General features: G+C 41.4%; 1 protein-coding gene across 3 annotated transcripts in view; it reads right to left on the bottom strand.

Moving 5' to 3' along the window:
* Positions 1-26540, bottom strand: part of LOC117396969 (SH2 domain-containing protein 3C) — an 89086-nt gene that overhangs the window by 35079 nt on the left and 27467 nt on the right. For all 3 annotated transcript variants that reach the window (XM_059005651.1, XM_059005650.1, XM_059005652.1), the window contains one exon: positions 22181-22220. In XM_059005651.1, the coding sequence (XP_058861634.1) occupies positions 22181-22220 (40 nt within the window). The remainder of the gene's footprint in view (positions 1-22180; positions 22221-26540) is intronic.

Below are 26540 nucleotides of genomic sequence, written 5' to 3' on the forward strand. Positions count from 1 at the left end.
ACTCAAACCCACTCCCTTCCACACTGCAGCCCTGCACTCTATACACTGAGCTACTCAAACCCACTCCCTTCCACACTGCAGCCCTGCACTCTATACACTGAGCTGCTCAAACCCACTCCCTTCCACACTGCAGCCCTGCACTCTATACACTGAGCTACTTAAACCCACTCCCTTCCACACTGCAGCCCTGCACGCTATACACTGAGCTACTCAAACCCACTCCCTTCCACACTGCAGCCCTGCACTCTATACACTGAGCTACTCAAACCCACTCCCTTCCACACTGCAGCCCTGCACGCTATACACTGAGCTACTCAAACCCACTCCCTTCCACACTGCAGCCCTGCACTCTATACACTGAGCTACTTAAACCCACTCCCTTCCACACTGCAGCCCTGCACTCTATACACTGAGCTACTCAAACCCACTGCCTTCCACACTGCAGCCCTGCACTCTATACACTGAGCTACTCAAACCCACTCCCTTCCACACTGCAGCCCTGCACGCTATACACTGAGCTACTCAAACCCACTGCCTTCCACACTGCAGCCCTGCACTCTATACACTGAGCTACTCAAACCCACTCCCTTCCACACTGCAGCCCTGCACTCTATACACTGAGCTGCTCAAACCCACTCCCTTCCACACTGCAGCCCTGCACTCTATACACTGAGCTACTTAAACCCACTCCCTTCCACACTGCAGCCCTGCACGCTATACACTGAGCTACTCAAACCCACTCCCTTCCACACTGCAGCCCTGCACTCTATACACTGAGCTACTCAAACCCACTCCCTTCCACACTGCAGCCCTGCACGCTATACACTGAGCTACTCAAACCCACTGCCTTCCACACTGCAGCCCTGCACTCTATACACTGAGCTACTCAAACCCACTCCCTTCCACACTGCAGCCCTACACTCTATACACTGAGCTGCTCAAACCCACTGCCTTCCACACTGCAGCCCTGCACTCTATACACTGAGCTACTCAAACCCACTCCCTTCCACACTGCAGCCCTGCACTCTATACACTGAGCTACTCAAACCCACTCCCTTCCACACTGCTGCCCGCCCACCTGAAGGATATTTTCTTTGTCTTCATTCATTTTACAATATATGAAAGCATGTACAGCACACACGGTAGAACAGAACAAAGCCGCCTGTAATACCCTGTAAATTACTATGACACAGTGAACCTGCAAAACAGCAGTGTGGGCAAAATCTCAGCGGGACACGTTCTATAAACCCTAACCCTCTAAAACACTGAGTGGATGAAAATCAGCTTGTATCATACACACAGCATCCTGTCATATATTTAATATATCATTTAATAAAATTAATTAAACAGTACAACTAATTCTAATGTGACGTATATTCCATCTAATACAAAGACATTTCAGTGGGCTGTATCAAATCAATATCAAATCACGAATGAATCCAGATCAGTCTTTACTATATATTATATTGTATACCAATAACATACATACCCTACCATGCTGTAAATTCAAAATTCGAGCTGTAATTATCATGTACTTCACTAGGACCTGTAATAATGAGTAATGTATGTAATAAATGTATGTATGTAAGTACAGTATAATCAACATACCATGTATGTCTCTTTTCTTTATTCTGCTGTGAAATGTGTCTGTCTACCATGTACAGGTGAGTTAGGACCTCTGCCCTTTACCCTGCCTGTAAACATCCCTGTCAATACCCTCCCTGAGGCTCCAGCTTCAAGAACTGTGAGTACCCAAAGCACTGAGAACAGAGCTGAGAAAGACACTTGCTTCTGACTGAAATAACAGTCAATAGAGCCCTGACCACTGTCAATAGAGCCCTCTGCTATTCCACAGTTTAACAAGGTTAAGGAACTGCTGGTAAGGTACATCCTGAACATAATACAAGGTTTTTGTGCCAATAAGACACACAGAGTAAAACTAAAGCTACTACAAGTCATCTGTTACAAAGGTGTGTCAGTACCTGCAGGATATAAAGATCACATTACACATGTCATTACCTAGAACACGTAGATCACCGGGACCTAGACACATGTCTAATCTCATACAAATCTGAAAGTGGCTACCAAGATACAGCCTTGATTAGCCCAACCAATGCGAGGCCAGGGCTCATCCTGATCCCATCATGGTCTTTGGAACTTACTTGAATAACAATCAGATGAGATTTGAGCTTTCATCCATAACTACAGAACACTACACTGGTTGAAGATGCAGCAATACTGCAGTAGCTTTGTAAAGATTCTTTGACAAATGTTCTTGACTTGAAGGAACACAATGAGAAAGCCTTCTAACGCTTACTTTAGTAGAACACCTGTGGAGGAGTGGACAGCAACCTGGACAAACACATGAGGACAGTCCCCCTGGACACCCCTGCCATGGTCAGTTGGTGCATGTCTGAGATACGACTCTATTGGTAGCTCTGAACCTTGCCCTTTGTTTGTATGGTTCTCAAGTCCCCTCTTTATACCTACACACTAACAAAGAGGCTGGTTTTGTATCTGGGATACAAGTTCTACTAAAGGCATGAAACCAGCTTTAACTGTACAGCTCCAGGATAGAACGGGTTCCATTATTTGAGAAAAAGAGATGTGTCCCTCGCGGGTTGTATACACTTTCCTCGCTCACAGGGTTATTTTTTGCCTTGCTCATCACATTTCCTCCAGGTCTATTCTGTGAATTGAGGAGAACTGGTGCTGATGGCATGTGGCTCCAGCACGCAGAGGTCAGCTAGCCCCTCAGTCACACACTCATGAATGAATGGAGGGGTTTAACTTGACAAACAATGACCACATTAGAAAGGGATTAGACCATAGCTCTCACTGGGTCTGTAACGCTGAGACAGGACAGCTAGCACAGGCTGCGCACTTTGTTCAGTTTCTTTAACTGGCATTTTTTATTTTATTTAGTGTAAAGTCAGAGTGATTTTAGAAATATAACAGTTATAACTGCTAAGAACGAATACGGCATCCTACTGTCTGTCTGAATCACAGAGTGACATGAGGAAAGCAATCTCTGCAGCTGTCAGCATATGTACATTGCAATCACTGTGAGCGGCTCTGGGTTCTGTTGCTCCAATAAGGAGTTATTATCATTGTTCTCTAATTCTGCCTTTACCACCTTTACCAACTGCTTTACTCATTCCATTCAAATCATGGGACACTATGTATTTCAAAGCTGTCAGTCCCACCTACCTTCCATTTATATATCCAGAGAGAGTAGGAAATAAGGAGTAATATTTGTTCCAAAACTAAAGTACATAAAAGGTTTAAAAAAATAAATAAACAAATGGGCGGCCAGAGATACAGATGGATAAGAGGCAGATAGATAAGAGGCAGATGCTTTGATGACAAAAAGACGGATTCCTCCAGACGAGACTGAGAGGCAGATTGAGAGTGGCAGACTGCACGACTCAAACAGAGAAACGGGTAGACATAAAAAAATATATAAAAACAGAACGCTAGATATATTTAAAGAGACAGACAGACAAACAAATCCGTCGACAGAGACAATAAACGAAACAGATAAACAAACGGCCAGGCAGTTATTGAGGGGCAGTCTGGCGGATGGATAGTTCAGCACAGACATGCTGTGGAGATACAGCCTATACAATCAGTTTCCTTACACCCTAGCCAGGCTCTGAATGACTCAGTCGAGTGCGCAAGAGTAAAGCAGATGTCCCTTTGCACACTCACACACAAACTCCTCGTAAATGCTAAAACCTCAGGTCACCACTATGACCGTTGTTTAGTGCAATTCGTGTTACAGACCGTGTGAAGTTTACCCAGGATTGTATTTGCCCCAGCAACATTATCACTGGCCCCTTTTTTTCTTAAGTTGAAGATCTTCTGCTTCATATGCAGATATCTCAAACGCAACGCTGTTGCTCAAGTTTCTTCCTGCTACTTAATGAATTCCTGCGCTACGGTCTAGCTGCAATTAGATCATGTGACCTACAGCACAGAATGGGTTTAAGTACCAGGAAGCAGTAGTTATTTTAATAATGTAAGCATAAATGGAGAAGAAAAGAAGACCTGTTGTGGTCAAGCATGTGAGCGTCCTTTTCCACAGCCTTGGTGATCAGGCAGTGCAATGCATTGTGGATGGAACCCTTGAGTTCTTCCGTCACCGTGGCATTCCTGTCTCTTTAATGAGACTCCAGAGACTGCTGTTGCTCTGCGTGGTGGCTCTGGAATATTATTCTGTTGTGGAAGCACTGTAGATACCTCCACTCCAAGTAAAAATCTGACCACTGTACTATTCCACCTGTGCCACATATATAACACCCAAACAGCAATGTCATTATATTAAACTTCGAGAGATTTTATTTTATTTTAATAATGTTGTTCGGATAAGACTATTTGTGCGATCATTTAATTGGGGAAGGCAGTACAATTACACAGTGCAATTACACATTCCCCCAGGCATACGGTACATCATAAAACAAATCATTAAAATGGAAAATATCAGTATTCAAAATGGTCTATTAGGCACAATGTATCAGTAAAGCTATTCACAAAACCATTCAAATCTCTAACTGAAGCAGAGCTATTTACAGAGCACATCAGCGTGTCCCTGAATGCAAAGGAACAGTTGACAAGCCTTTACTTACATGCTTGGGGTGGAGGAGACACACAGCTTGCTGGTCAGGTAATCAGAAGACTGCTCAGTAACCCAGTTAAAGACAATGGCACTTTGAAGGATAAGCTGTCACAAGCAATAGTTAACCACCACACATCCAGTTTGGGAATGATCGTATGAAAATGAACCGAAACTATTAAACACCTGCATTAACGAAATTACAGACACTGCCTAAAAACGCAATATTTCAAAATGAACGACAGATCCTAAACAAGCACAGACTGCAGGAGTTTTGAATTCTTGCCTCAATTAATTCACTCCCAAGAAATTTAAACTTTACGGTGCACCATCTCGTTTATAACGGGGTCCCATGGAACAGCAGGATTCACTCACAATCAATTACTTTCATACTGTGCAATTTAAAAAATACATTTTCAAATATATTTTACAATCCAACTCAAACTAAAAGTGACATACGTGTACACATCTAGATTTTGCAGGGCCAATACAATCCTCTCATTATTTTTGCTTGCTTCGTTTACTTCTTATATTCTCTGGTGCGCTACTGTATATGAAGATGAAAGCTCACGGCACACTTGAATCGATCTCATTGCGTAGTGTTGGCTGTAGCTTCTTATGTCTCTTAGCTTAAACTGGCGAAGGCATTTCCAAAACATAGCTCAACTTGACTTAGTTTCTTATACGTTTTGGAAGAATTGGCTTCAAGATAAACTGGAACTTTACAGTCACGCACTCAAAGAGAAACATATACCAGGGAAATGTCTATCTGAAACATACACTCATCCAGTCTGTTGTATACAATGGAAGAGCAAACCTGCAGACAGCAATATTGTGCGCTACATCTAGTCTCAGCATTGCTGTCTTTGAAGCATACAAAAAACACAAGATACACGAAGATCAGCAAATTGATTTGCAAGTTTTAATTAATTGTAGGATGTGACATAAGATAAAATAACTGGTAATGATGGACAGTTTTGTTTAAGGTAAAACTTTAATAAGATATTGCAGTGGGATTGTTCATACCAATTCTCTAAAACACCTCATCAAGGAACTGGTTCTCTTACAGCGCATGTACTGTGGACCCCACTGGTTCTCTATAGAGCATGTGCTGTGGACCCCACTGGTTCTCTATAATGTACTGTGGACCCCACTGGTTGTCTATACAGCATGTGCTGTGGACCCCACTGGTTCTCTATAATGTACTGTGGACCCCACTGGTTCTCTATAGAGCATGTGCTGTGGACCCCACTGCTTCTCTATAATGTACTGTGGGCCACACTGGTTGTCTATACAGCATGTGCTGTGGACCCCACTGGTTCTCTATAATGTACTGTGGACCCCACTGGTTCTCTATAGAGCATGTGCTGTGGACCCCACTGCTTCTCTATAATGTACTGTGGGCCACACTGGTTCTCTATACAGCATGTGCTGTGGACCCCACTGCTTCTCTATAATGTACTGTGGACCCCACTGGTTCTCTATAATGTACTGTGGACCCCACTGGTTCTCTATAGAGCATGTGCTGTGGACCGCTTTTGCACCATTTTAAGGCATTCCTATTAATATGAGAACCTCTCACTCTTAGTTCAAGTTGCTTATGTGCACAGAGCTACAACTTGCCAATACATACGATGAACTGTCACAGAGGGCCATGTTATATATCTCAATTACCAGGAATTAAAGCTAGGCTAACCCTAAAAGTTTGCTGATCATTTGTCCATTATCCTCCAAATACTTAATTTCCACAATGAAGACTATGCTTCCCAGGTCCTTAGAAAGTCATGCTGTTATATCTGAATTAAACATAGTTAGAGGTTTTTCACCTACTCTTATACCTCTTATACAAAATGGTCTAAAATGATCCATACTTTTCAACAGGAAGATAATATGATCTTAATGCCCTGTCCCTCTGACAGATAATATTACTGAAAATCTAGTTCAAATAAATATATTCCTCTAAAGGGTGGAAGGTATCTATCATGTAATTTTTCTCACTTAAAAAAAAAAGATTAATTTACTTCCTTTTTCCTAGTGCACGCACACATATGCACACACACACACATGCTCCAGATCCCAGTACGCAGTGGGAGCTGGTTGCTAGCTAGTTTGCTTGCTGGTTGTTATGCCGGTAGGCTGGCATACTGGCACCTCTCTTACCTGCACCTGCATGAACGATCCCCGATAGAAACAGCAAGCTGCCGCTGAGATGGCACTCCACAGGCTGCAGCGCTCCGTCATGATGCTGGGGGAAAAAGGGGAGCTCAGCCGGCTAGAGGGGGTTGAATCCGCTCTCTATCAAATAATCCCGCTTCTGTCCACAGCTTGGGGTTCAGTAAAATCCCTGGCAAATCCCCTCACAAAAAGAGTGCTACTGTTTCTACTGCTCTTGCTGCTGCTGCTGCTGTCATCATAGGCAACTGAGATCTTTGATTCCCGGCTCCTGCTCACTCCCCTCCCTCTCCCTCTCCCTCTCGCACGCTTGCTCGCTCGCTTCAGAGGGGATGGGAGGAGGATTACCTCATCTTTTTCTGTTGAAAGGGAGGGGGGGTGGGAGGGAGATGGAGGGGGAGAGATGCTGAGAGGCAGCAGTGGTCTCCTAGATAGTAAAGACAGTCCCTCCCCCCTCTCTTTACAGAACAGCAAGACAATGCTGTAGTTCTATAGAGCTCCAGTGCTGAGCCAGGGATCTGGGGAGGGAAAGGGGCATTCACAGCTTCAGCACCTTCTCCGAGGAGCCTGGCTGTTTACAGCACAGCCAGAGCAGCTACAGGGAGCAAATACAGCACAGAGAGGCAGGAGGCGTAGGAGTAGTGTGTGTATGTGGTTGAGACAGACAGACAGGTATATAATACATAGCAAAGCAATACTGTAAATAAAAGGACATTTAAAATACTGTATAATCATGACTGTGTGTGGGAGAAATGTCTATACAGATCTGTGCTGGGGCTTATTTATTTAGAGTGGAAGAGGATGGAGGAATGGGGTCTACAGTAGAAATGCATCTACATGGCTTTTTGGTCTTTCAGCCTTGAAAACAATTCCTCTGTCACAAAATATCATGTCATAGAGTAATACAAATGTCCAAACATCTAGTAGTCTTTTGCATTTGCACTTATCCATAGCCAGGCAAGTGCTCCTGTCAATGTCAGTGAGATTTGCTCATACATGGATGTTGACGCATGGGCGGCTATGCAGTAGGAAGCCAACACAGAAAACGCAGAGTTTTCCAATATAAGTTAATGCATGTAGCATGATTATAAAGTACCTGTTTACGTGTGTGGTCACAAATGTCACAAAAAGATCACAAGTCAGTTCATATCAGTTAGCAACACTGAGTGCACATTACTGCATTGTACTTGCAATTTAAACTCACTGATACAATTGAACTGTTGTCAGCCCTGCACCTAGCCCTGTTTAAAGAACTTCCTTGAAATCCTAGAAATCTGAATTATACGTCTCCTGCTCTGAACAGACCAGTACAGTAAGAAGTCTCATGCGAGTCTGCAGGTCATCAATTCAATAATTGGAAGAGATCAAGACAACACCAGGAAGGGGGTCTACCTTAACCAGGTCAGAGCAGATTTAGCATGATCCTGAAGGCTTGGATCATTCCCACCTTATCATTTCAGTAACAAATCTGAAAAGACCCTTCCCATACTGTGCAATTGTGTATTCGCTAGGAGAGCCAAACCTTAAAGCAATGTAATCAATAGGAGGCAGCAGGGTTATGTTACAGTAAGTGCTGTGCAGCCCCTCTCCTCTCACACACCCCTCCCCCTCCCTCTCCGGGACGCCCCTCTCTCCCGCATGCACCAGCTGGGTTTGCAGCTCCTTATTCCCCTGGGTCCCTGGCCCACAGCGCTGTAATTAATGTTGCTGAGCAGGCAGTCAGCCGTTTGCAAGCGGTCCGTTAATTGTCACAAAATAAACCAGCCATCGACCACCACCCCCCACCCCGTAACAATGCAAATATAGGTCAGCTGCTGCTTAACCCCATTCCAAAAGTGAAAGGAAACAGTGGACTAATGAGGACCTCGCAGACCTGCTTGCTTCTGAAGCCGTCCCGGGATGAATCCAGTGCAGTGCATAAGAATGTGTGGAGGAGCACGCAGGAAGCTCCTTTCAGCCCTTAAAGTGATTGCAGCAAACAAAAAAAAACCTTTATAAATCTCACTAACTGGAGCACTTCCCCATTCATTATATAGAGAATATGATGACAATATGGCATATATTTTCATTTTAAAACATGACACCTGGTACTACTGTACACTGGCTAAAATAAATCTTAGTTTGCTGCCTTGCCGTCCAGGAAGTCTGTTACACTTGCACTTCCTAGGTCATTCGACCCCAGCAGTGTCTTTGGGGTCAAAGCCTCTTACTGGCTGCAAAGCATGTCATTAGGGAAAGCAGCTGGGAGGCTGCAGGTTAGAAGGCCCTGAAGGAGTAGGAACAATTTCAATCAGCAGGTGAAATGACCAAGTAAGTGCTACACTATCTGAAAGCTTTATCTGTAGTATCAGATATCATGTTTTAATAGGATTTTTGATAAAATATAGTGATATATTTATCCAGCAGCAAGTCTCATCAATCTACAAATCCTCCAGCTAGTGTTGAGTGGTTTTAATCTTTTATAGCCCCAGGTGAATGAACACTTTCCAAACATGTTTCATTTCTATAATCTTTTGCAATAGGATGTGTATTGAATTTTATTTGATTAATACTATGGATAAAACTTTTTTTTAAAGAAATGTACCTAGATCATACGACTGTGTCAAATAATTCACATAAAAATATCTTGCACAAACTACCGACACTCCTTCATACTCCGTGACCTCTTATTCACTGGAGCTCTTCGCTCTAGTTTCTGACCAGGCTCCAAATGAAACCGTAGTGCAGGTAGTCACATGTCTTTGTTAGCTCCAGATATTGCAGACCCAACATTCCCTGTAGATCCCTGTCCTCACCTCACACACAGCGGGCCCCTCCACCAGCACATTTCATTCCACAGCTTCAACTAGATTGTCTGGGGTTGAAGAAATCTGAAGGACAAGAAGTCCTTTTGAAGATCTGGCCCACAGCTCCTCTATATCCTCTGTGAGGAAATCTCTCCCCCCGCATTCCACAAGACTAACATTTGTAAGTGACACAGTTATGGTTTATAACATTGTGATACCACAGGTCTGTTAAAACATGCTACCACTGTGGTGGCATTTTACCAATGGGTCCCTATAGTGCCCAACAACTGCACTGTCAGTGTATATTTGATCAGAGTGCAGAAATGAATTAATGACAGGGAATGGATTTTAAAACCTTAGTTAGAACACCTTTAAGCGACCTGAAACTATCAGATTCTCCACAAGTTTGACCTTTTAAATCCCTTGAGAAACAATCAGACTGGCCTATCGGAATTACAGCAACACCCTCTTGCATCATTCCTTTCTAATGATTCTTATTGATCTGCTAAAGAATACAATACAGCAATACAGTGCCACTTAAAATACATATACTGATATAACTTTAAATATAATTATTTTATTTTAAATACCAATAAGAATTGAGTCAAGCATGTTCGGAATACACGTATATTTGCAACAAAGTTCTGATAACCAAGGCTTTAAAATCATTAAGGCTGGGTTGATGCATCGATCCAACATATTGTTTGATCACCATCGATGGTCGAGCATGTGCAGCATTTTTGTGTGCGTTTCTTTTGACACTGCTTCCTCTGCCTTTTTTTGAGTATTTTTAGAAGAGTTATGTATAACCTGATGTCATTTAATTGATGTAATAGTTTTCAATTATTAATAGCTATTCGGTATATTATCAGCAGCTCTAAATGTATTCTCTTAGGTTTGGTGACTTTTTTTAAGGACAGCAATGCATCGGCTGTTTTGGAAAACAATGCATTGATGGTAAAAAAGGAAGCATGGTCCCAGCCTCAGAAATCATTTCCCTCTACCTTACAGTTTTGCTGTTTATTTTGTTCCTTCTTTGACTCAGATGAAGCCCATGTACCCTGGCATGGCACGGTGTGTTTGATGGCAGTACTGGTTTTCCACCTTACAGGTAGGCAAAAGGAACTCACCTGACCCCACATAGTTTCCTAAGTGCAGCAATATAAGGCTTAGCTGGGGCCTGTTACCTGGAACACAGCCTTACAGGAAGAGAAGCTCAGTTTCAAGCAGCCAGATGTGATCCTGTACAACAGCAAGACATATAACAAACCATGAAGTAGTGTGGAAGCAGCCGGCCCACTGGAGTGTGTACTGAAGCACTCTCTATGACAGCAGCAATTGTAAAGATACGGATCCCTGCTCGTGGTCCCATTTAAAGACAGAGTCACAGAGCCTGGTGGGGGAGACATCAACAGCAATGAATAGCAATGACCACTGGGCTGGCCTGACACCCATCCTCTTAACAAGCACATTGCATCCCATTTCCATTCTCAGTGCAGAGAAACCAAGCATCCAATTTTCAGTGGATGTTGGTGAGCTAAAGATCTCTGGAGCCCAGTCCTCCAGGTGTCTGAGCTCAACGGGCGCCTAGCCTGTAGGGTCCGGTGTAACACGATGAGGAGAAACACTCTGCCACGCTAACCTGTGGGAGTACCAGAGCCCATGCAACATTCCCTGTTAAATCCCCAGCAACTTGGCATTGCCAGGATGCAAACCTGTGCTCCCCGGACTAGGTGACTCACCCTGCATACCATACAGCCATGTTTCTACCAGGACAGCCACTCAACTCTGCCACTCACCTATCTTGTGCAATGCAAAATTTTCCATTTTTGTTTTGTTGGTTTTGAGTTTAAAGCTTTTAAAATGTATATTTTGGACTGCTATTTAACCTATTGTAATTTGTAGAAATACCCAAATCCTATCAATCGTGCTAACAAAAAACAATGGTTATGAACTACTAAACAATAAAATGAGGCCTTTGTGCACTTTATCTCTTTACAAACATTTACAGACATTTGCTCAAGAAAGGACTTCTATGGTTCCAGGTATTCCTTTCAAAGAGAATCATTTATAACTAGTGTCCTGCTACCCTGTAAAATGAGTTGTGTACACAGCGCAGTCTGGTTCACTTGCTAACGAGGCTCGTTGTGTGGCTGGTGGTGCTGTGTATCAGTGTGCAGCTTCTCTTCTCAATGTGGATGCCTGTCTCCCCCAGGGCCTTCCTGAAGAGGAGATGCAGGATCTTATTTACTAGACTCCAGGTTCAACACGTTGTAAATAATTAAACACAAGGTTATTATTAGCTCCACACAGCAGTTCCTGCCTGTGTGACAATCTACCAGACTGTATTGAATGTGGAAATTCAGAGGAAAACTGCAGTACAAGATGAGGGTCATATTTTCAGCGTTTCACTCCTGTCTTTAATTTAAGTAGCTTGTCATTTAAATTGAGTTTTTTTTTTCTTTTGTATGATTTAAATTGAATGAAATGATGGTTCAATGTCTGGCAGTTAGAACTGTCCAAACAAGCGTGCCCTTTCACATAGTAAAAGCATTGCAAAGTGTAATAAAGCACAGTGGAAGCATGCTAACGTATACTTAAGCACTGTAAAACTCAGAGGTATATTTAAAGCATATAAAAAAAACAAAGGGAAGCATGGGAAAACTGTAAAATTACTTACAAATTACCGCTTATAAGTGTGGTAATTGAGAACAAATCTAATAACCCACACTGGACCAACAGATTGATTACAAACAAAACAAAATGAAAATGTGAAATGAAAATCAATTAAAATATTCCATAAGATGTTGGTTTATTGGTGGAGCATTGTTATACTCGACACACAGTGAGTGTTGCCTTTTCAAACTATGTGTATAAACTCTGCAACTCAATTCTAAACAGTATTGAGACCTGTGACAGGCTGGCTGGTGGTGGTGGTGATGTCAGCGCTCCGGAAGCAGTACTCAAACACAGGAACGCCAGGCAAAACGGCACTGCTGCGCGTATATTTACTTAATACAATAATCAATTAACAAAAGGCCTTTAAATAATAAAAGAAAACAGCTTGTGCCCATAATAAACAAACACAAATAAACAAACGATACAAGTACCTTTAGGATGGTTCAAAGTAAGTAGCAATCATTTTGTTCCTTTACACGTTACACTTTACAGTTTACAGTTTACAGTTTACATACAACTCAGACTCGCACACTCTGAGAGCGAGACCTTATATAGCAGGTGGTCAGGAGCTAATGAGACAATTGGCGATCATTTATCTCCTGACCACCTGCATTCCACACATGAAGGCAGGGGAAGGAAGTTAACCCTCTCCCTGCTAAATCAACACAATATTACACAGCGGACGGCTTTCGTCAAAACAGGGCTTTTCACTGTCATATTTTAAATATGATTATTAATAATAATAATAATAATAATAATAATAATAATAATAATAATAATAATAATAATAATAAATATTATGCACAGGGTCGGGGAGTACCCCATCACAGGACCCCTTAAAATCCTTCAAAATGGACTTCCCCTATTTTCATAGTCTGACCTTGGGCCTGTGTTTTATAATTGTGTTTCTATACAACGGTCTTGACATAAAAGTTCTTTAAGCGCTGTCATTTGCTGCTGTTGTCTGAAGCAGTGTGAATGGAGCGACTCTTTCAGCACAGAGACAGCGCATTGGTTTCTAAACCTGAATTACGGGATGCAATCCTTTTTTTTTTTGGAGAAGGCCTCTAAAAGTGCTGTAAGTGGGAATAACACATCACTAAGTCAAAAAACAAATCAATACTAAGTCTGGTCAGATAAACTCCCTGTGCAAACATCTGAAAGGAAGCCCTGAAACGCTAAACAAGATCAAAGGCTTTCCAAAACACCGTTCATTGTTTTTCATACAGAGCACAAATGAAAAGTGCATCGCTCCAGGGGAAAATCCTGATATTATTGTAATATTTTTCTCTATTAAGCATTTAAGCGTGGTCTATTCATTTAACTAAATAGTGATGGATCATGTTTGATTTACAAAGGCTTGCTACACAGACAGCTGGATTTCAATGTAAGCTGTGATCAGAGCGATTCAGTAGACCCAGGTGTGTTTTATTTTTCTTTATGAAATGGGGAGGGGGAGGAGTCCCCGCCATGCAGTGAATGTGAGACGTCTTCATTTCCCAGCCCGGTGGAAAGACCACTGTCTTTATTCAGGTTTTAACTGTTATTTTTCACAAGGTCACAAAACAGTTTCCTTTTAGGAGATTGCCTATTACAGTATTGTTAATCGCAGTGCTCTGAATGAAACTTATTGTGGGCATTTGCTTAATAAGAAGTATTTCCATTTTGTATTGTTCTTTAACCACTTAGTATGGACACATAGGTTGCTTTATGTGGGCAATTTGTTTAACCCAGGCACAGGATAGAAAATGTGTGTGTGCGATGTGAGTAATGCTGCTATTTTTAAACCAATTTCAAGTGCTGTAAGGCTGTAAACCAACAAATACGAATCCCAATTTGGTGCTAAATTGGGTTCTTTCAAAACAGTCGTAAACGTTGAAACTGTTTTCCGTTTTAACTACCAAAATGTAGTATTTATAGTCCTCTTTATATCTTCATTTTGTATTTGTGTCAAATATTTTATTGATTTTCACATGCAGCATTCAGCTACAGTGGTTTACAATACTTCAAGATATAAAAAATATGAACCTTTCTGAAAAAAAATACATTTAAATCAATGTACAATTCCCATAATGGTTAAACATTTAGTAAAATACAATGGCGTTTATTTACATGTTGCAATTATGATACAGTAAAAACGGATTATCCTGTTTGATTTGTGACGTGTGTGCATTTCTGCATGCAACATAAAAAATAAATTATTGTTGGACGTAATGCATTATTTATTTCTTGCACTTTAGTTTATTGTTGCGAGCAGTTTAATATGATCAAAGGTTTTTGTCCTGAGGTGTGGGAAAATGCTGTATTTTTTAGATGCAGCTCTGAACTGGAGTAATTAAACCCAGTCCCAGAGCGAGTGGGCTGGGTTCTGTGCAGACGCTCCCTGTTCACAGTATCTCTTCGACTTGCTGTTGCCACCTTCTGTGATTTGCATGTGAAAGACAGAGTGACTGGCAGGCAGGAAATCAATCCCTGTTCCATTACCCTGTTTTGAAATAAGAAAACAGAGAATCTCATGGGACTCTACAGTGGGGATAAATGAAGCAGGGAAGCAGGGTCCTTCTGGAAGCGGGTGGCAGTCAGGCCGGTGGTTATCAATTAGGGCTCAGCAACAGAGACCAGTGGCTGGGGAGAAACAGGAACAGGTGGGGAATTGACTTAGACACTAGCCTTCGGAGGCCCAGGTTTGAATACAGCAGCTCAGGTCACAATGAAATGAGTTTTGTGTTGCTGCCCCCAGTGGTTATTATCGACCTGGATATTGAAGATACTGCACAGTAAATCAGTACCCCCTAACTGCCATCTTTCTTCAAGAGTCTAAAGTGTCAGGAAGCCATTCCAAACACAGGCGCAGTCAAAAGGATTCGTATAAATGTGCAGTACTCAGGTAGTACATTCCACAAGTATTCATTCCCTTCAGTTTTTAGAAATGTGATGACATCATGAACATTAGATATTGGGACATTTTTCTGCTATCCAAAAACATGTCTCAATGAAGTTGTTATCTCTGCACATCAAAGTCATTTACATAAAACTCCATTACTGACTTTAATAATTGAATTTTTAACAGCTGCAATAGCTCTGATTGTGAAGCATCCACACTACAGTTTGACTGAGACTGAGAAAAAAAAGTATTTGCACTCTGCGGGACCTTTTCATGTTAGCCATTTTTTTAAAGTTTGATTTCAGGCAACGTTTTTAACATCAGAGATCATTAATCACCTTTATCGCATAAAACCAAACCTGTTGCGAGGAGGGTGTGAGCACCTGCTCATTATACCCCTATGGGTGCTTGAGCCCCGGAGCACCACGGAGCCGACACCTATGATTCCAAACACACCTTTATGCACACAACAAGCCGCTGTACAGCAAAAGCAGACTAACATCCCCTTGGGGAAGCACTGCATCTCAACTAGTCGGATAGGAAAAGGGACAGCTGACCTTAGAAACTGGTAGTGATCTCATTGCACGTCACATGATTGTGAAGTAATGGTGTTGAATATATACCTTGTGAACCTTATATCAGGTGCAGGACCCTGCTGCATCTTTTCTGCATCTCTGTGCTGAGTATTAAGAGCAGCCTCACTCACAATGGTTAACTGCTGAATGCTTTTGTGAAAAACACCCACCTGTATTCAGACACAAAGTCGAACCCTCCACGCCTACGCAAAGCCTAAACAGACAAACAGTGTGCTGTGCCTGCCTCGTTGTTAGACGGAACGAAGAAACCTTGAGTCCTCTGGGTTCAGTCCTCTTTTACAGACCCTGAACCCATCCCTGTGCTGTACCGTAACTGTGGACAGAGGGCTTCAGTCGCCAGTCTGTCCATTACTAATGTACTGCATCACTTAACAATCCCCAGACACACTACTAAACCCGTTTAGTAAATGCGCCGAATAATAGAGGCGACCAAAGTCTGCTGTGTGTTGGAGACACATCACCTGACATTCTTAGTTTGCAAACAACCCCAGTGCCTTGGAAACCACTCAAATCTGTTGCCTCAACTTGGATCTAGGAAGAAGGTCACTGACTCCTCCTTGTGGCATCTCAAGGTAATGTAATTTTAAGTAGCTTCAAAATACATTTGCTTGATTTTCTTTACTATCCTCTTTTTTATGTATTGCAATTACACCAACGTTGTTCGGTTTTATTTTAAGTCCTGAAGTGGATTTCATTAAAATTCTCATTAGAGTTCTGTTAAATATCTGGAGGCAGCTTTCTATGTTAAAAAAGTAAAATACACAAGTTCAAATGAAAAGTCATATTGGTATTGCAGCTGGTTAATGTAGTGTAAAGTAGGATAGCCATACAATAATGAGAAGATTTGTTTGCAAAATATTATTTTCTAAAATGTATCCTTCAATAGTGCAATCAATTAGGGGGACTGATTAAAAATGTCCATACTTTATATTGAAAGGTACTTGTGCAGTGATACTGTAGCAGTTTAAGCTATATTAAACTAGCGTATAAAGCTGTGGCCAGGAAGTCTAAAGCCACAGTCAAACTGCCTTATAACAACAATGTTAAGTGCAATTGAATTATGGGGCAAATGCAAGCCAAGACCCTAGTGCTTTCTAACCTGTTTAGTGTTAAATGTGCTTCCTTATACTGAAGGTGCACTGCAGTTCCTGTGATCTCTAGAATGTACCTATAAGCTCAGGTGTATCTAATTAGGATCCTAGTAAAACCTGAAACGCTGTTCTGCTATGCAATGGGAGTTAGACCGCTGTACAAGAAAACAACCAATGCATCTAACACGAAGCTCGACTCCGCTCGTAATTATTGTATAGGAATACTGAAGTGCTCCAATATGACAAAACATTTCCCTCTGAAACTACAGTAAAATAAATATGGGAACCTGCACCAGCTTGCATTATTGTGCTTCCCTCTAGTGGTGACAAAAGATATAGCATACAGGTTACAATGTGAACTGCACATTTTGTGGTATGCAAAGAAAAATGAATAAAAAAGAAAACGAGAAAAAGAACTAGAATGGTGGTTTGACTTTTCAGGGAACCCCCTTGTTCTATAGAAGCCATGCCTGCTGAGTGTTTCGTTAACACAGAGAGTTTGAAAGGGATACAGGCACTGGCAGGTGTTCCAGGAATCTGCTTGGACAGGGGTTTTCCAACCCTGGGGGGCCGCAGCACATACACAAATATCACCCCAGTGACCCTGACATCTGTTCCCCAGGCTGGGGGTGAAGATGTGGGCGATGTTATGAATGTAATACTTTCTACCTTGACTTCTGCAGAATTGTACCTTTCTATTCTTAATTTCCAATGCAGTAACAGGGGGATTGTAGGGGGGGAAACGTCACAATTCTATTTTTTTATTTAGTGACGGTCAGGGGACTTTGGGCCTAGAACGTTCTGTGAAACCAATAACACACGTCAGAGAGTTCCAATATAGTCCAATAACCGCATGCCTACGGGTGCTGTTTGGCGCAAGGCCAAACCAACTGTACAGTTTTTTGCAGTCTTCTTTTTTTATAGTATGAATGGGGGTGTTAAAAATCATGTATTCAGTTTTTAAAGATGGATCTAACAATAGAATATAAAGGGCAGATCACAAGATACTCGAATTGTTCCCTGCTGAGCATACCTGCAACTGCTTGGAATAGAACACACATTCTTTTAAATGTACCTTTACTGGTTACCCAGCTGGTCTATAAAACAGCACAGACTGACAGTAACTGAGTCTATTTAAGACACCCATAAATTCTCTTCACTGTTATTTTAAATACCATATTAAATAGATTATAAACATGAAGCCACTCAAAACAGAAGATTTTGGAATATTTCGGTACGTATTATTCTGCCATAATTTTCCAAAGACATAGATAACAGTACTATGTGTTTCTCTTTTACAAGAAAACCATGATAAGTTAATATGTACAGATGAGCCTCTTGTGGTCTTCTCGTTTGGCACTTCGGGTGACAGAAGTGCTCATGAAAAGTCAGCTGTACAAAAATGTGTCTTCCAGTTTGATTTTAATTCAAAGAGCTGTTCTAACAGTACTTGTGGTGCTGCCTTTGGCAAAAATACAGAGCATAACAAAGTTGTCCAGGAACACTTGTAATATTTTTTTCTAATGAGGAACAGTTCATTGTGAGCCTGCAGCACCCCACCCCCTGCACTCGCCAAGGCTTTGAACGCTGAAGGTTAGTTACCCGGGCAACTAGAAGCTGGACCAAACCAGATCACAAAAACAACAGCCCTCTCCTGACAGCAGCAATGACAAACAGCCAGGACTGCACACTGTTCAGCAGTTTCAGCTCCAGCAGTGGGGGTCCCGCCACACGATCAAAGGCTATCAAATACAAATACAAATCATACTGCCATCGCAAGCCACATCACTTCTGAAGCGGGCTCACATTTTTGTATATACCACAAGAAATCTCTTGAAAACAAAGATTAAAAGGGTGGGTGGTGGTTTTAAAAATATGACTTGTATAAAAAAACAAACATGTATTAAATGCTTGTCGCATTTGTGACTAGCAATATAAAGTCTAGCAGAACTACCACAACTAAATGTATAATCTTCCTAGCATAAATAACATTTAGACTTTTAAAATTAGAAAACTCCTGTTAAAAGTTACAAAAATAGAAACAAACTCTGCAGGTAATCGATATAAGGTATTTAGTTTAATTCGGTAACTTCAAAGGGCTCTTTGATACCTTCTGAAACCTACTTAGTATTAAAGTGCTATATTATTCATTTTTTCTCTTTGTTAATAAAATGAAAAGATATCCGAACATCAAACTTAATCGCCCCACCCCCACTAAATAGTATATTCTAACTATGACCTAAGAAACACGGAGCTGTGTTTTCATTGGTCTAAAATGAATGGGTAAAGTAAATATGGCCAGTAAAAACAAACACTATCACGTACCCCCCCACCCCCCTCGCTTCTCACTCTGTGTGCTGTCCTGATTAAAAGTATGAGCTCTCTCAGATCGGCCCATCACAATGAGGGGACGTGAATCAAGAATTAGAGAAACAATCGCCCAACTGTTTGCCGATCCAAAACCTTGTTTCCGTGGCGCTGACATCTAAAAGAGCTCCTCCCTTCCTCTCCCCCTCCTCTCTCATCCCCTCTTATTCAGGCCCCTGTCAGCTTTTCCAGCCCCGAAGCGGACCCAAAAAAGAGAGGATATGGGAACAAAGACGCCTTGTTCCGCTCTCAAGATGATGAAGAGCTCGCTAGCCTCTGCCTTCCGCAATTAAACCGATCCTCTGGGTGGCAACAGCTTCCTCCAGCCCTGTCAGTGCCTTTCATCACAGGCCTGGCAATAACAGTAGACAGCTAACGAAGCACTCAATGGTCTTGCTAAAGCAGCTCAGCTTTGGAATCAAGCTGGGAAACAAAAGTATGATTTGTACGGTAAAGAAATCTTTTAAAAATAAACATGGAACCCCATAAAATGACCTATTGAAGAAAGGAGAGGAAAGCTCTTCTGTGTAGTAGAATGTGTGTTGTTTATTTCAGAGGACAGTCATGCATTTTATTAATTTACATGATATAGTCATTTCTAACTTCTGTTATATGAATGAATACAAACAAGCGTGATATGTTAATGTGTTTGAAGGTATTGTAAGGATTTTGCTGCATTACTAGGCTGTGTGAGTCTGACACAGAAGGCTTCAGTCACTAATGTGGTCAGTCTTGCACTTTCATTGGCATAGGCGGCGTGTGAGTCTCGTTTGGGAAGGCTATTCCACACTTTCCCCCCTGCATTTATTGAACCCAACGATGTACAGTAAGATACACACACACATTATATATATAATTAAGACTTGCATTATTTTTTTATTACTCTGTTACCAGTGAGTCTGAAAAATAGTCAGCCTGACAGACACAAATAAAAGCTGTAAACCGGATTCATTCTCCTGCGTCTTTTTGAGAACTTGTATAATAATTTATAGCACAAAACAGACCTCGAAACCACTCAGGGATGCTACATATATATTTGACATTGTTTTTTTTCCAACATAAGGCGGCCAAATAAATGAAGTTTAATATAGCACTAGTTTGTAATTTAAAACATGTTATGCCTATTTAAGCAAATTAGAAAAACAGTAACAATAACCTGCTAAGCTGCAGTTTTTTAAAACCTTTAAATCCGTTAACCTGTTCTGCAGTCCCACAATACCTACACCAATTGTGAACACCATTTCCATCACTTCACACCAATTTAAATCAATTATTAATACTGACTATCCAAAAACTGTCTTTGGTAAACAAAGAATATCAGAATATTAAAATACGTTTTCATATTTAGAGTAGGACAGTAAGCAGGCAGATGCGGTTTTCTGCTTTCCTTGCAGACACTTTGTGAAGGACTGGAAAAATCTAAAAAAAAAAAACTTCAGAAACATTCATAATCTGGCACCACAAACAGTGTTCTGAAAGGCTGAATTTGTTCAAACAGTAAAAAAAAGCATGCTCTGACTGTAGCGTCACAGTTATCACATTCTCACAAAATGGTGGTGCGTGAAAACAGACAGTATGCTACAAAAATATTTTGCCACAAGTTCTGTAAAATCAGATTTGGATCAAGCTGTTGTATAAATAACAGCAATTCGAATAAATGTAGAAATTGTGAAGAGGATGTTCCAGGCAAAGGAATGAGTGAAAAGGATTCAGAGTTTTCGTCGGCTGCCTCCTGCAGCGGTATGGGGGGCTCAGATCGACGGGAAGAATTGACGTTAAACCAGCCAAGCGCTGTCTCCTCCAATGAAATTGAAATATCCCAGCTGCCCTAGCGGTCTGGCGGTTGCGCAGTAGGAAAACAAGAAATATGTTTTAGACCTGCTTTGTGTACTTGCGGGGAAAAACAATCAATCTTCTTCTCTTACAAATATTTTTTGTGTTAGTCAGAACAATTTCTTGTGAGGGTTTGGGCAATTTATTTTGGGCAGGCTTAGCCTCCCCAAGCTTCTGGAGCTGTGCTGTTTCTCTCCTCTCCTCTCTTTCAGCTGGCCTTGCCTGATTCAAGCACAACACAGAAAGCATTACCCATGGCAACTCAGCTCCCCAAAAACTATTTTCAAGGAGCTTCCAGATATCAGAACCATTTTATGTGTGTGACCCTAATCTAATTACAGCCTGGTCACTGTGCACTGAGGAGCTCAGCAATCCTCCTGAAGAAAGGAAACGTTCATAAACAACATTAGTGCAATCCTCACATTCCCTTCAGCAGGCAGGGGCACTCTACTTGTTGACAGAGGGAATCTGTTGGGTTTTAAAAAAACACTAAAGGGATTTTGTTTAATTTCTTCTGAAAGGTAATCGTGGTGGAAATTGATCAGAAGAGTTGATACTGTTGGTCCGATTAAGTATTGTATAAAAACACCAGCTTTGAACACCTCAAAAGTCTCTTCTTCAGGCTTTTGAAGTCTTGAAAGCTAGTGCTTAATTTCTTTTACATATTGGGAATCTATGCTGCCAATCAGAATAGTCTGATTGAGTTGAATGACTGCAAGATGAATGTGTAAAAGACTACATGACGAGTGTATATGACAAATGACTGCTGGCAATAGATACTGCATTTATATTAAAGAAAAATGTACTACTACATAAAACACGGCTACATTGACACTAGTTAAAGATTTAAGCTGTGATTCTATAATAAACGCATCTACTAGACATGTGCTTGTGTGTGATGGGTAGATAGTTCAAGAACCAGAAGACCAAGCTTCACAAATCCTCTTGTAAAAACTTCAGTATTACAATGTTAACTGCTTGATAGATTCACTGGTTAATTGAATCAACTGCTATTGTAATGTGAAATGACATTCCCTTTGCTATTCACCTAATACAAACCCTAGCGCTGCATTGAATTCACTGATTCATGTGATCACAATGAAGCTCTACAAAAACTGTACTCACATCAAGATCATCATCAAGAAAGACTGGCTTACCTTCACATACTCGCCTCTGGAATCCATATTGTCCAAGTGACTGGAACAAAAGAAAAGGAAGAAATTGAGACATATAATATATATATATATTATACCACCAGTGCTAGACTGCCGCATCTCACAACTATGTAATCGCACAGTATTTTCAAAGTGACTTTGGACCTTGGATAACATAGTGGAACTTGTTTCTGGTTAGCCCTTTGCGATCAATGAAAAGTCATAGAATGGTTACATACATAACCACATCAGGCCCAGTTAACTGATCTGCTGTGTTATTTTTAGAGGAGCAGTGTATAATTCACAAGCAAAATAGTTGAAAAACTCAGTTGCAACAAATAACAACATTAATGAATTGACCATCTCACTCTGTGTCTGTTGCAAGAAATGTTTTATTTTTATCTGGGAGTGTGAAAGAGGCTAGGAGTCTATAATAAAAGTATGGAGAAGATTCAAGGCAGTTTTTCATCATGCACAATCCGTGCGTCAGGGTCAACCTTTTTTTTGTAAGGCTGCAAACGTTTAACCAAAAATGTACTGGTTCATATATGCAAAAGTCAAACATAAAGATTATCCATGACTATTAAACACTCAATTGTGCTGAATGTACAAATGCTTTGAAGACATTGAAAAAGACTTCAAGACTAGTCGAAACGTTTTCCATTGAATTTAAGTTTCTTTCAGTATTTGTAGAAATATAAAAAGGACTATAAAACTAAATAAAGTCAAGCTTTTTCACTGAAAACTTCTATGATTATTACAAAAAAGAACAGCAAACGGACGTTTACACAGAAGGTTTAATATACGTAGATTTACAGCTTTCATTTTTAATGAAAATCCTAAACTGACCCAATTGGATTCTGTTTTAGTGTAATTGTCATTGGGAGACACAGTGAATTCTGGGATTTGTAGTTTATAAGGGGCGATGCAGCAGGCAGGAGATCCCCTGGGGGTGCTTGGCCATCTGTCTGATCAGTGCAGGCTACAGAGGAAGTCATTGCACAGGCTGAATGTGTTGTGTGAGCACATTCCCATGACCCCACCATCCGGGAGAATTCAATAGGTGGAAGCATTACATAATAACCCCCCCTCTCTCCAGACACTGCTCCCAACCCCCCCTCGCTGAAACCATCTAAGTGATACTGCTTGAATAGCTTTGTGTCAGCCCAGTCCCATTAGAAAAGGTTGTTAACCAAGTTTTTGGTTTCAGGCTGCTCTCCATTTCGCAAACCCTCACTCTCAGTGCCGCAACGGTGTATAAAATATAATAAGGCTGCTGTCCACTTCTCCCAGAACCCAGGTCTCCAGTGGTGAAAGTGTATCTATTGTCCCTGACTTCTGGGCTACAGCAGTTTTAATAGGTAGGTCTGAACAGCTTACAGAACATCGACTATTTATCCAAATGTAACGGGCAGTGTTGTGTGGCACACTGCCATAGCGAATTCTGTCCCTTGTCCGTGAGAGGAGATGAGGTTAAAAGCTCTAACCCCACAAATGCAGATGAGCCGGCTCTTTTTCATAGTGGTTGAGTCACTCGCTTGCAGTGTGTGTAGTCACCAGCCACCCAGCTGCCATCCTGATGCACAAGGAAATTTGCACTGCACCATTTTTGTTAATGGGGAGATGTCACAAAACCAGTGAGAAACAATGCCGATGGTTAATTTAAAGATTCTGTCTTCTGTTACACAAGAATATATTATAAAAACAGGACCATTGGCTTTTGAGTTCAGTGTGCAATTTGTGCTCTTTTTTCTGCAACAAAAAATGGACGAATGAGCAACAACTTCCAGTTCTGTACAGCCGTGCAAATGTGTGCATGTACAGTACTGGATTGTGTATAGCAGTTGTATTTCAAAACCACGGCAGCTATATGTAACAGGGCACAGGCTGGGTGCGAACTGACAACCCCACACACCGCCAGCAAACGTCTGAACCGCTATTCAAAATAGCATTCATGGTTATAGAGCTTTTACCCTCATCTCATCTCACACACGGGACAGGGTACAAGTTGTCAATTAGTTTCTTGTAAAAACGACATGCTGCTCTGCACTGTATCATTTTAAACGCTCCCTGATCCCAGCAAACCCAGGACATCTGGAATTCCTGTGCGAAGTCCCAGATTTGTGGTGCTGTTTCCCACCACCTTTCCCCATACCAGAGGGATCCCTGGAACTGAGCCAAAGCAGTTGCTGTCTGCAGCCGACCCCTCCCTGCCAATCCCAAAAAATCCAGACCAGCATTCCCGAAAATCCGCACATATCAGCAGAAATATTCAAATAACCTCGTCTTCATTGCAAATAGCCCAGGAAATATATCAATTATTTTTAATGTTAGGAAAGTACACAGACAATTTATTTTAATAATGTCAGTACTTTAGCCAAACTGTTGTTGTACTATACATACTGTACTTATTAAATCATGTTTAATACAGACAGGCCATGTAGCTAAAGTGCACAGTACAAAGCTGTTGACATTGTGGTTTAAAGATCTTTCATTGTCTTACCAGGATGATGATACCATACAAACATCCCAATTTCACTTCCATTTACAGCACTGATTTAAAGGAAGCAGTTTCGGAGCAGTATAATTGTGTTATTAGTTTTAAATCCCAAACTAACTAAATACAGGATATGAATGGTAAAAAAAATGTCCCGTTGTTTTTTTGTTTTACAACAGAGTAAAGACTAAAGGGAGAATTCCCCTTGTCAATGGTGGCTTCATCTACCCTACAGTAAAGTAAAGAAATCAAACTACAGGAGCTAAAATGAAGACCCCACCCAGTTATTCTGCATTGCTAGTGTAATGGATCACTTTTGGGATATAATTGCATTTATGGGCTGTCTTTCTTATTAAAGCATTTTACCTATTTTTGAGGCATGATGATCTATTCAAGGATAAACAGGCAAAAGGTCTGTGGGGTAAAACGAAGAAACAAACGTTCTGCACCAAACATCTCCAAATGAATTTCAAGACTTTTGGAGCCTTGTATGATAACTATTGAACTTGTAACACTGATCAACAACATATGAACAATGGAAACAGAAAGTTGAATTCCAAGGAATTTTAGCAAACCAGGATGGATGGTGTCCCAGTGAACTTGCCTCGTTGGTGCTGCATGTGGAGTGCAGGCTGTTCCCACACTGGGACACTCAGCACATTCCCGCACTGATTCCACACAGCTTTCAGAGGCATTCCTGAGGGACGCTTTCCATCTGGTTGTCAGTTGTTTCAATAAATGGCAACCGTCTTGCAGGAGCCGCATTCTAAACACTCACAGAATACCGGCTGGGGTTTACTGCAGCTCAAATGGCCCTGCTGTTTCAGCACACTTTCACTCATGGCATGGCACTGAACAGTGTGAACAAAGACACAGGCCAAAAGAGTTGAAAACGGACTTACTAGCCCACACTGCGTGACACAATGATTTGAGTGTCTGATCCAGTGTTTCTGTGGGCCACTCCAGCAGGTCGGTTTCTTGTAGGGTTGATCTGTCAAAATCCGCTTGCAACCAGAGCTGTGCTTTCTTTCCAGTGCTGGCTTTATGCAAACTTTGCCGTTGCAATAAGACTGTCTTGACTGACTCGTTGGGTTGACCGAAGGAGCTTGTTTATCATTGAGGAACAGTCACATATCCCAATTTAAACACCTTGCAGATTTGTCACACCAACACAGTGCCGTCCACAGACCCTTCACCCTATTGACAATGTTGGGATAGGTGTTTCTAATATATTTTCTAGCCCTGTACATAGTGCATGTATTGCTCTTCAGAGCACTTCACAGTCCTTTTTTAGCATATGCATTACCCTATTACCTCCCCTGTTCTTTACTATCATAGTATATCACAGTAAACCTTTATAAAACATCAAAAAATCGAATCCATCTGACTTACAGTGCCCTGTGAAACACAGTTAACACCCCTGGTAAATGCATCAAGTACAGTAGACATACTGTGTACCCTTGCACAGAGCAAACATGCTCTTTAAGTTTACCTTTCACACAGCATGTATACCGAGCACACCTGCATGCGTAGTGAGAACTTCTCTCAACGTCTTTTCCCATGTGAGTGCTCTGAGAATGTTTTCACGCTTGCAGTTCTTGTAACAGAAATTCTACACAATTATAGGCTGTTCTCTTTGCGGTGCATGCAGAATAAAGCTTGGAGCAGCAGTACAGTCTCCAATGAGCAGTGCACTTGTGTTTGTCCTGCACAGAGTCCCGTGTACATCGGCTCTTAACTAGTAAAGGAATCGTTTCTCTGCACGATTGCCTGGATCTCTTCAAGTAGGTAATTGAATCTAAATGAACTGCAGACATGAATAAGGAGGCTCTGCTTGGCTGTCTTGTGTAATAGATAGAGGAGCCT

The sequence above is a fragment of the Acipenser ruthenus genome, chromosome 31, assembly GCF_902713425.1.
Source record: "Acipenser ruthenus chromosome 31, fAciRut3.2 maternal haplotype, whole genome shotgun sequence".
Lineage (NCBI taxonomy): Eukaryota > Metazoa > Chordata > Actinopteri > Acipenseriformes > Acipenseridae > Acipenser > Acipenser ruthenus.